The sequence below is a fragment of the Rutidosis leptorrhynchoides genome, chromosome 6 (assembly GCF_046630445.1).
Source record: "Rutidosis leptorrhynchoides isolate AG116_Rl617_1_P2 chromosome 6, CSIRO_AGI_Rlap_v1, whole genome shotgun sequence".
Lineage (NCBI taxonomy): Eukaryota > Viridiplantae > Streptophyta > Magnoliopsida > Asterales > Asteraceae > Rutidosis > Rutidosis leptorrhynchoides.
Window position 1 is genome coordinate 315,563,200 of NC_092338.1, and position 12,783 is coordinate 315,575,982.

The following is a 12,783-nucleotide window of genomic DNA, read 5'->3' on the forward strand; positions in this document are numbered from 1 at the left end:
TAATAATAATAATAATAATGATGATGATGATGATGATAAAACTACCTCAAATTTTGATGTAGCTTCTATGGTTAAAAAAAAATGTGTCATTGCCCAGATTCGAACACGTGACCTCTCACTTAACAAACACACCACAAACCACCGAACTATCATGCCTTTATGCTGTAAATCTGAATTAAATGATATATAACCCATTTTTATTTTTAACTAAAGTTTAGTCCATTAACAGCCCAACAAAAACCTTAAACCTCAGCCCAACTTCGGCCCAACAAACGAAATACTATGGATCTCGGCCCAAATATTAAACTGATCCAAATCTGTTTAAATGACCCAAGTTACAGCACATTACAAGGGTTTATGTCCTTCGTGGTTTCTTTCTCCTTCGACAGTAACAAGAATGCGATTCATATTATTTTTGTTGTAATCTAGTAACAACCGTTAGCAGTAACCTTCAATCTATATGCAGAATATCGTGGTGACATGTGAAACTTCGGCCAACAGTAGTCGAATGAGAGTGCAGGTGTTTGATGTTCTTCGTTGAGAAAAAAAATTAAATAAAAGAAAAATCAGAACTGTAACAGTAACGTGCAGATGATCGAAAATTGATGATGAAGGTGATTTGGTCTTTAAAAGAAAGAGAGCAAGATAGTAGCAACCGGTGGCATTTTGGTTTTTGAGTTGTTAGATGATGGTGACCGATAATAGTGTGAAGAAGATGATGAATAGTGTGGTGGTGGTTTTGTTGGGCTTTAGATCTTCGAACAACAAAACAGAAGGTTTCAACAAGAATGGTCCGAGTAGTAGCAACACGTTAATGGTTTGAAGATGGTGAATGAAAGGTTCGTTTGTCATTATCATTATCTATCTCGTCTTCCATCCTCTTGCTACAACAACTATTCTTCATCGTCACCATTCCTTCGTTAATTTTAATGGAAATAGAAAGGATTTAAGTAACAGTAATTAGTTGTTATGTGGCGGTTAAAAGCTCATTGTAACCTCTTAATCATCTTCACTACTTCGCTGTAACATCATCATAATCATTGATTATTAACTTTGCGTAGTTAGATGATTGATGAAACCATACGAAACCGATTCATTACCAATTGAAGATAAGTACTAATATATTTATTTCAAGTGGACATGAGTGCTAGATATATGAATATGAATTGAAATTGAAATTAGTACAGAAAGTATATTTAAGTGTTTATGTGCGTTAATCTGAGGGTGTGGTGTCAGCTTGTGGTGATGGCGGGTATGGAATGAAGAAGGGTGATTATAGTGATTGGCCATGGTGGTGATCTTCAAGGTGATGGTGGCGGTTTGCTCAAGATAGAAGGGAAGGTGATGGTCATGGGTGGATGTAGGTGGTGGAAGTGAGGTGGGTGTCATGTTGATGATCAAATAGAAACAAAACAGGAAACTTACAGCAATTGGCTTCAATGATGGGTTTGTTAAGATGGCGAGTTATGGTGGCTCTGGTTGTCAAGAATAGAAGAGTGGTGTTGACTTTGAAAAGAAATATTATAAAAGATGCAGGTGATGGGTTCATGTTTATATAGCGCAGGGTAGATAAATAGATGGATTTAATAAAACAAGTGGAGTGATGTTTAGTTATAATCAAAACAGAAAGAAATTATTGAAGTAGGGTGATGGGTTTGGTTGATACTAACAACCATATGTATCATGTATATATAATAAGAGATAGATAGATATGATAAAAGTAAGACAGTGATGTTCAATAATCAATTCAATTAGGCGCAGTGTTCAATAGTATTAAATCACGGATGAGTAAAATGAATCAAGTGGTTTGTTAAGATATTTTATAATAATAATAATTATAATATAATTTAAATATAAAATGTGTGAATTGTTAGCTGTCGTCTACTATTTCATTTACGGACTGAAATTCGTGCTCCGTTGATAAATCAGTGGCGGATAAAAAGGTCTCAAAAAAATTCCAAACTTTTAGATTAACTATATTTATTTATTTTGGTCATTATAGTATAAAATTTGATTCTTAATTTGTTAAATAAAAATTACATCAACTGTCCCTCTCATTTCTGGATAAAATATAAAAAATGTTAAAACTTAACAATTAGTTCCTAAATACATTTTTAATAAGCCTAAAATTTATAGAACTCATTTTCGTATCACTGTTTATTTTAAAATTACATAAGTTTGAATTTAACTTGCTTAATATCAATCGAAACATCAAACGAGTATTACAATTATTTAATATTTATTTTTAATATACCTTATTTATATATAGAGATATATTTTAAATAATAATAATTATAATATCTTATTTTTATTTTATTAATTTTTAATAACAACAACATATAATACTTCAAATTATATTTCGAATTATTATTTATATATATACATACACACATATCTATTTACAATTAATTGTTCGTGAATCATCGAGAGTAGTCGAAGGTCAATTGAATAAATGAACATCGTTCCAAAATTTTCTAGACTTAACATTACATACTTTTCTTATCGTATCGAAATCATATAAAGATTAAGTTTAAATTTGGTCAGAAATTTCCGGGTCGTCACATCACCGACATCAACAGCACCACCAGCCTCAGCACCCACAGAACAAGTACCACCAACAAAAACATCTGCATTACACGCCTCAACGTCACAATCAATACCTCGAGCATAATCTTCATTCTACCTATCGTTCTACATCTTATTCTACATCAATTATCTTCGTTCTACATCTTGTTCTACATCAATTATTTCGTTCTACATATCGTTCTACATCATATATCTTCATTCTACATGGCGATTATGTAATCTCTAATATTTTAGAGATTATGTATTCTAGTTCTAACGATAAATCAAATGAGTTTAATAGTATATTAACTCATTAAATCCATGATTACATCTGACGAAAATATATATGTATATATATTTTCATAAAGATGGTAATTAAAAGTTCTCTTGTACAAACTATTAATGATGAGAATATTTTAATGGGTAGGTAATACCCTAGAAATATTTAGATCTCACATTAACATATTACACTGTACATTCTTCAAATCTGATTCAACAGTCTTCTCACATATCAGATGGTTACCTACGCTTTTCTTTGTCTTACGACTTTACTGTGTTAAGCAACTCATCTCATTAATAAGCATTTAGTGAAACTAAGTAGACTTCTGAACCGGAAGACTAATCAAATTCTCCTTACTATTGTTCGACTACAGCCACTATCATACATAAAACCACAAATATACGTATCCGTTCACCAAAGAACAACTAATTTCATTCAAATTCAATTTCATATTCGGATTTTGACCGATCAGAATCCAAGTCAAGATTTGACAAGTGGCATAATGAAGAAAATAATGGACAAAATAAAATTGATTAGTAACCCATTTAATTAACTACGTAAAATTTCTTCATCATCTTTTGATCTTAATTATTTTAAATTTTAAGATTATATATTGAACGATTGGACTATTGGACTACCAACCTTGGACAATTAGAAAGTATTAAAAGAGTAAGAAATATTAATTATAACACATTTTGATTTAAAATATCGTTAATAAGTTACATCTACTATAGTTAAACATCTCTTCAAGTTGCCACTTGATTCCATCTTAAACATCATAAAAACATAGATAAGAACAAAATATCTACCTATTAAACATCGTTAATAAGAACAAAATATCTACCTATTAAATACCGTTAAACATCGTTAATAAGTTATATCTACCTATTATGTCTATATCTATATAGATATGTATATGTAATACATAGATAAAGACACTGCATCATAAACACTAGATTCCTTCTTCTTCTCCTTTATACCAACTTAACTGTATATGATTCGTTTCCTGTTTCAAATTCGTTACCAGTACAAATCAATCCATAATAAGAACAAAATCTGTTAGAAATCACAATCACAATCAGATTAAAATATCTCCTTTAGCTGTTTCACATCTCGATCGAACTGTATAAGATTTTTATTCCTATCTGCAAGATTTTACTAATCGATCTCCACACAACAAGAAATTGTTACCAGTCATAATCAACTTGTTTATACATATATATTTTTTATCTGTACCGATTGATTCTTCTTTTCTATCTCAAATCACACTACAATACAATTGTCTTTCAAATCTTGTTACACGTCGATCTCAATTCAATAAAAACTGAATCCAAACTATAATATAAAACAAAATGTGATCAATTATTATTGCGGTATCACCCACTATATATATATATATATATATATATATATATATATATATATATATATATATATATATATATATATATATATATATATATATATATATATATATATATATATATATATATATATATATATATACATATACATATAGAAAGGAGATACAAAAACAAAATCATCACCTCTTGAGTTACTTGTGCCATCTTCAATCATTTCCTTTTCTTACACAAACATCATGATTTGCCACCCTAGAGCAACCAACCACCACCAAAACAATCAAAACCCAACAGCCGCTGTAATCGATGCTATACTTGTTTCTGTCTTGGTCAATAGTTCACAAACCCCAAACACCAAATACGTTTTGTTGTTGCCTACAATTGTTTTCTATTTCCAAACTAAGAAGATAATGATGATCACAATGTTAAAGGTGTATGATACATGATAAGTGTAGAAATAAGAAGGAGATTAATGAAGATATGGTTCTATTAATGATGTGATGAATGATGATTCCCTTACCTTCTTCTTTACGTTTCCTCTTTCTGATCGAACCCCACTTGATTTAAAAGGATGGTATAATGATGATAAAGAACCAAATATATGATGTATGAAGTTGCGGTTCTTTCAAAAGTCGAACCCCACAAAGAAGGTTAATTACCCAACTGCTTATTTAAATCACAAAAATTTTGTTTTCATGCATATCTTCTTTCTTCTTGCCCGACGTTTACCAACCATAGAGTACCCCACTGCCATCATTTTTCTCTAGTGGAATAATGGAGAGTTCAAGTGATTGGGGTTGAGCTGTAAAGGTATTAAGATAGCGACAGCTTTTGGTTTCCATTATAAGTTCCAAATGAAATAAGATTTGGCCAATTTAAACCTATTATATGGGATGCTAAAAGTGTTTGATCTAATGAATATGTGGATTCCACCGATGGAATTAAGTGGATAAAACTTGATTGCTTTTTGTTTTCGAATTACAGCTAGTACTCGTTTATTATTCCTTGTGGCAGACAATCCATAAACCTAATAACCCCACAAAACATTTTAATTTCCCAGCTTTACAAATCATGAGCCAAAATAATCAACTTAAATTAAAATCGAGCTTGTTATTTATTCTTGGACTCGTCTGATGATTGGGCTTGTGAAGTAGAATGAGCCATGAAATTGCAAGTCCATCAATTAAGTTGATGATAGATTAAGATAAATGAAATTTTGATGATAATATAATATGAAGAACGATTTATTTTACTGCATCAATAGTTTAATCACTTAAATAAGATGATGGTGAATTGTTGATAACAATGAAACGGTGAAGATAGAATGATGGTGATACAGCACGTTTAAGTATTATTTTTTTTCTTGATCGTTCCAAAAACCAATCGGCCACTTCTTATTTTCTGTTGCTCAAACCTTTGATTGCTGCTTGATTTTCGGTTTTAGATGAAGAAAGAAACCGGAATTCTTTTAAATCTGTTGATTAATATGTAGTTAGATTGGGCTACTAGTAAGACTATTTAGGGTCATATTTTGGACTAGAGTTGTTGGACTTAGAAATCAAATCGCTGGGCAACCAAAATTCGATGTTATTATGGGCCTTGTTTCATTACTCAGTTGGGCCGAGACCCTAGTCTGCTAGCTGTAACTCAATTTCTGTTTTTTCGGATGAACTATATCGAATGAATGAGCTGAATGATGATAGTTATTTATTTTTGTTAAAGATATACGGATGATGATGATGAGTGTGAGAAGAAGAAGAAGACAGAAACAGAAATGGGTTATTTGAATTTAAGTTCCGAAGTATAACAACATGTAAGGAGGAGAGGAGTGGTTAGAGACGTTTGTGCTTAAGAGAGAGGTCTCGGGTTCGAGCTCGGTTTGAGGCATTATTTTTTAAAAAAAGAAGAAGAAAATAGAAACAAGTTAATACAGGTTAAATAAATTTTAAGTGGGAATTAAATCAGAAAAGTTGAGACATAGGAATGGTTTAGGTTGTTATCGGGTTAGCGGGACGTTGCGGGTTCAAACCCGGACTTGGGCATTTTTTTAAGAGCTACTTCTTTGAGGTAGTATTACTATTACCATTATTATTACTATGATTTTATATTTATAACTAGTATTATTATTATTATTATTATTATTATTATTATTATTATTATTATTATTATTATTATTATTATTATTATTATTATTATTATTATTATTATTAAAAGTATCTTTATTGTTAAAGATATCATTATTAGTAAAATTATCATACTTACAAAAATTATCATTTTATTTTCATTAACACTATCATTATTATTATTAATATCATTAGTAATATTTTTATTATTAGTACAACAAATATTATTTATGTAAAATATATTTATTACATACCTATACTAATATTACATAGTTTTTTATTTTTAAACAAAATATTATTTTTATTAAGTAATACATAATATATAAATATCTTATACAATATAGACAGTAATATGATTATATATGTAAAAAATTAATCTTAATACATTATAAACTTAGTTAATTAATATTATACGTGTTAATATATATATATATACTTGATATAGGTTCGTGAATCCAAGACCCACCTTGCATTGTTCAGTATCGTCGTATGCATATTTTTACTACAAAATATCTTATCGTGAGTTCATTTGATTCCCTTTTACTCTTTACATTTTTGGGACTGAAAATACATGCGCTGTTTTATAACTGCCTTACAACTACTTTACTAAATGCTCTTTAAATCTATATTTTTGGACTGAATACATGAAATACTTTTATAAATGTTTGACGAGATAGACACAAGCAAAACATTCCTCGAATGAATTATTATACAGACAGAAGTTCTGTTGATTATTATTGAATTAGTTGGACGTTATAATTGCCACTAATTGATGTGAATATTTCCCACTAATTATTATAACTTGGTAACCTAAGAATTATGAAACGGGTATGGCCCCTAATTCACGCGAATTCTAAAGGTAGCTACCGGGTTTAACACCCCCACCCAGAATGTTCACTAGATGGAAGAGCTAGTGGGCTTGGTGTTTAGTACTTCGAGGTTTATATATATTGATTACAGACTGAAGTTCTATTTATTTTGGGGATATTTATGATGCGCATTAAATGTTAAGGTCGGTTATCAAGCAACGAAAGCAAGCAAAGCAAAGCGAATGTTATATATCGAGAGAATGATTTTTTTTATACACAAGTTATGTGTATGATATTTTGTACACGAGATATGTGTACGGTTATAAAGAATTATTGAAAAATGATTTCGTACACGAGATATGTGTACTTGTGGGTATAGGATTCGAGCCTATTTGTACCATGCACATTTTAAATCTTGTGGTCTATCAAAATTACTGAATTTTATTGTTTACGATAAACCTATGAACTCACCAACCTTTTGGTTGACACTTTTAAAACATGTTTATTCTCAGGTCTGAAAGAAATCTTTCGCTGTGCATTTACTCATTTTAAAGATATTACATAGAGTCGTTAATGGCATATAGAGGTCAGAACCTCGCAATGGGACCATTTGTTGAAGACTTCGTCCAGGTGGAATAGGACGGGGCACTACAGGAAGTTCAAGGGTGAAAAATCTAATTTCTTTGGTTACTGTTCTAAGGTATCATATAATCCGTTTGCTCTTGATTCTTCATTCATTCAACCATCTATCGATCCATTATTTTTCTCTCTTCACTTTTTCACTTTTGATTCATATTTTTTGGCTGATTGATCAAGGTTTTTACCCTGATAATCTTAACTATTGTTATTATGATCACGAGCATCTGTTCTTATCTTTCTGTTTCTAGTTAGAGATATTTGTTTAATCTTGATGATCGTTTCAACTCTGAATATTGTGTTCTTGAATTGATTCTTATAATAATTTTGTTAAGGTTTGATTATTTTGACATGGTATTAGAGCGTTGATACAATTTCTGGTGTTTCTGTTGAAGATTGAACGAAGTTCATATTCTAGGGTTTCGTTTAAATTAGGGGTTTCTTCTCTGGATTAGTTTTCTGGTTCTTCTTGGTGAAACAATTTGTTCTTGAGAAGAAGATTTTCTTCTGGGTCATCTTATTCCGCCAGTGATTCGTCATCTTCATTACGAACCATATAATTTAAAATTAGGGTTTCTGTTCTTCTTTGTTCTTTTGTTGCTTATACTTTCTTGTTAAGGTTATTTTTCAATAATCTTGATTGTAATTCTCCTTGTCTATTCTTTTTCGTCTTATTATTTGAGTCACATTCATGAGTTTCAATCGAAGCAAGTAATCCTTGATCTACCAACCATGATTGGTGTGAAAACCTGACTCTCGTTGCTTCATACACTTAATTCTTGCAGCCACTGGAGTTGTCTAGAGAGAAAAAATTTCTAGACCTTATCTGTTTTGTGAGTGTGCTTTTTATTATTTTCGCTCTTTTATTACTAATCTTCATGGTGTTTGGTTAGTAACCAATTGCTTGCAGGTGTTCAGTAAGTTGTTTCCAATCTTTACAGGTGTCTGGCGAGCGATTGATGTTGTGGATGTGTTTACTGTTATTAATTAGTTGATTTTAATTAGTTTTCCTATCTTTTCTTGTGCTTTTTTTTTTTTTATTCTTTAATTGATTATGACTTCTGTTATCATGGGAAAAATAATGATTGGTGCTATTAATCTTATTAATAAGTTAGATTTAGATGATCCTTTGTATTTTCATGCTAGTGATACTACTGGTACTCCGTTTATTTCTATAAAACTTAAGGGCACTGAAAATTTTAGATTTGGAGGTGGTCTATATTGTTAGCTTTAGCTACTAAAAAAGTAGGTTCTGTTGATGGTACTTTTGCTAAGAATAATACTGATAATGTTCTTGCTGCTCAGTGAGATAGATGTAATTATGTTGTTCTATCTTGGATTCTTGGTTCTTTATATGATGCATTATATTCTAGTCAAATATTTTCTTCTATTGCTTTTGTTGTCTGGACTAAATTGAAAGATACTTATGACAAAGTTGATGGTTCAAATATTTTTAATCTGCATTCTAAAATCAACACTATTAAGCGACATGGTACTAGTGTATCTGAATATTTTCATAAACTAAATACATTGTGGAAACAATATGATGCCATACTTAATCTTGTTGCGTGTACTTGTGATGTTGCTATTGGTCTTAGAAATCATGATAAGTTGTTAAGATGTACGAAGTTTCTTATGGGACTAAATGATACATATATGCATAATAGGAGTAATATTTTGGTGATTGATCCTTTCCCAGATGTAAAAACCGTTTTTTTCATTATTTCTAGAGAGAAATCTCATAGAGGTTCTGCTACTAGAAATAATTCTGCTAGAGTTCAAACTTCTACTTTTGTTGCCCAGGATACTAAATCAAAATTTTATAATAATTGAGGAAAAAATATTTTAATAAAAATAATTGAGGTCCTAATTCAAATTTGCAATGTTCTAAATGTAACAAGATTGGACACACTATTGAAAGATGTTTTGAAATTATTGGCTTTCCACCTAGCTATAAGAAAACTTTTAATGCATGCTTTAATAAAAATTTTAAAGCTAATAATGTTGTGTTTGGAAACTCTCCCTCTTCTTCCTCAACTACCAATAATTCTTCTAGTATCCTTCCCACTCTTTCTGCTTTGTCTCTCAAAATGACAAGATGGCTAAGATGATGAATTTGCTAAATGATAGTCCTACTACTAGGTCTACTTTTACTTCTAATATGTCATGTATAATATACAGATACTGAATGTGTTTTCTAATGAGAATTTTCATAAATTTTTTAATAATCATTCTAATGATATTAACAAGTTTCGCGTTAGCCACGCATTCGGGCCGCAATAATTAAAAAAATATCCTTGTCGAGTCTCGAACGTGACACCAACAGCTAACAAACTCTCGCGCCAGGCCACATTTTGTGTGTGTGTGTGTGTGTGTGTATATATAGTATAAAAATACATTTTTTCTAATAAAATCTATTCATGAGATTCGCACTGACGACCACCCGGTTGGCATCCCAAGCACCCAACCACACGGCTACAAATACATTTCTGTTTTATGCGTCACCTATTAATTTATACGTAATTGAAAAAGTCAAGCTATGAATAAAATATATTGGTGAACAATAAAAGGATATGTCTAAATGATTATATATATATATATATATATATATATATATATATATATATATATATATATATATATATATATATATATATATAATCAAGGCAGGATTATTGATTCTGAAGTAAATCAACATATGACTGTTTCTGATAAAAATCTTGTTAATGTTATCGATTTTAGCAATTTGAATTCTAAAAGTTTCTCATCTCAATGGGACTGAAGCAGAAATTAAGAAAATAGGAAACTCAAAGTAGTCTGAAAAGATTACTTTATATGATGTGTTAGTTGCTCCTAATTATTGTGTCGGCCTTTTTTCTTATGTAAAATTGCTATTGATAGTAATATGGTTAATGTGCAAAAGTGTTTAGTGCTTAATTTGCATTTCACACTTTTAAATTTATAAAACCTTTATTAATACACTTTTAACACCCTAACGAGCAACAAAACCCGATCAGAGGTAGTATTTTAGGTTATCGTCCCAAGAGATCGTGGACGCGTTATAAGTTGTTTTATCCTATAGTTTAATTCTTATTAAAGAATTAAAGATATATTTTTATGTCTTTTATGGGATAGATTTATCTCTTGGGAAAGAGATACTTTTTAAGATAAACAAAATAATAAAACAAAGCAAGAAACTTAAAATACAAAATAAACAAATAAAAGTAAAAGTAGTTACATGAACGACCAATTCATAAGGAAATCATATTAAGCAAGTTTCATGAGTTATATTAACACTAAGCAGAATAACAATCATAGACCAAATATTATCCCTTATAGGCTAAGCTAAGTGTTGCATATCATTCAATAAGACTTAAAGCATATGCTAGATATGTGATGTGCATAACTAACATTTTAATTCTTCATGTTCAATTCAATTACATGATACATACCAATCTTGTGATGAGGATCAATATGCAAATAGACTGACAAATTATATAAGCTATCTAACACCAAGTAGATCAACTCAAGTTACTAGTTGAAAGTCAATTACTACTAAGTTCTCATGCAATCATTAATTAAATAAATCCAAACGAAGGTTATTCGATTAAGCCTAACAATATCAAACTCTATTATATAAGCGTAATTCCAATTAAACAATTTATCACTATTATGATGTTTAACTTAGTTGCATTCAATTCAATTTAACAAGTTTGATGGACTAGATCTAAACAAGTAGCATGAATCGAATAATAGATTATCGGATTAAGTACTATTCAACCCTAAAATCATGTTATTTAATCATTAAGCATGGAAAACAAGTGTATTTAAGCAAAATAGATTCGAAACAGTTCAAATATTATTACAGAAACTCGACCATACAGATCTGGAAAAAAGCCAGAAACTGTACGGATGAAGCACTGAAGCCGGCGGCTTCCTCCCATCCAAGCCGGCGGCTTGGGGTTGTGAGGCTGGCGGCTTCATCCGATTTCTAGATGAAATTCAGTTTTCGTCCACGTAAACACTATGAACGTTTACTTCATAGCAGAAGACGAACAGAAATAATTACAGTAAATAAAATAAATAAAATAATAAAATAGGATAGAAATCATACCTTTAAAAGGTAGATGTAAGAAACTTGAAATAAAAATTTGAATGAATCTTGTTTACAATGAATAAATCTAACCTAAGGGTTTAGAGAAAACCCTAAAAAGAAAAACGAACTAAATAGAATTATTGAATTCTGAAAACTACCTATGAAAACTTAGACCAGAGGCCTTTATTTATAATGTTCAGATTCGGTGGCCAAGACAACGGCTTCAGTGGGAAGCCGGCGGCTTGCCTTAGGTCGGTGACTCCTTTCACAAGTTAAACTTAATCCGCAAGTGTAGTGACCCGAAATTTTCCATGTTATATATTAAATGAAAACTATATTTGTATGATTAAATATTTCCAACATGTTAAGCAATCAAACTTGTTAAGACTTGATTATTTGAAATGTGCTTCATATAGACAATTGACCACCCAAGTTGACCGGCGATTCACGAACGTTAAAAATTTGTAAAAACTACATGACGATATATATATATATATATATATATATATATATATATATATATATATATATATATATATATATATATATATATATATATATATATATATATATATATATATATATATATATATATGGTTAACATGAGATTATGATAAGTAAGTATCTCACTAAGTATATTAACAATGAGTGATATACATAAAAATGAGTTTATTGAATTAAGAAACTCGAAACGATATATATAACGATTATCGTTATAACAACGTCTTACTAAATACATATGAATCATATTAAGATATTGATACACTATGTTTAACATGATAAAATGATAATTAAGTATATCATTAAGTGTGTTAACAATGAACTACATATGTAAAACAAGACTACTAACTTAAGAATTTTGAAATGAGGCATATATGTAACGATTATCATTGTAACGACATTTTAATGTATA

The 12,783-nt window shown here is 30.0% G+C and overlaps 1 protein-coding gene across 1 annotated transcript in view; it reads left to right on the top strand.

Annotated features, from left to right (window-relative positions):
- Positions 1 to 9,607, top strand: part of LOC139854655 (uncharacterized) — a 28,252-nt gene extending 18,645 nt beyond the window's left edge. The window contains exons 2-4 of the mRNA XM_071843948.1: positions 8,685 to 8,753; positions 8,978 to 9,078; positions 9,148 to 9,607. Of these exons, the coding sequence (XP_071700049.1) occupies positions 8,685 to 8,753; positions 8,978 to 9,078; positions 9,148 to 9,607 (630 nt within the window). The remainder of the gene's footprint in view (positions 1 to 8,684; positions 8,754 to 8,977; positions 9,079 to 9,147) is intronic.
- Positions 9,608 to 12,783: the final 3,176 nt, after the last annotated feature.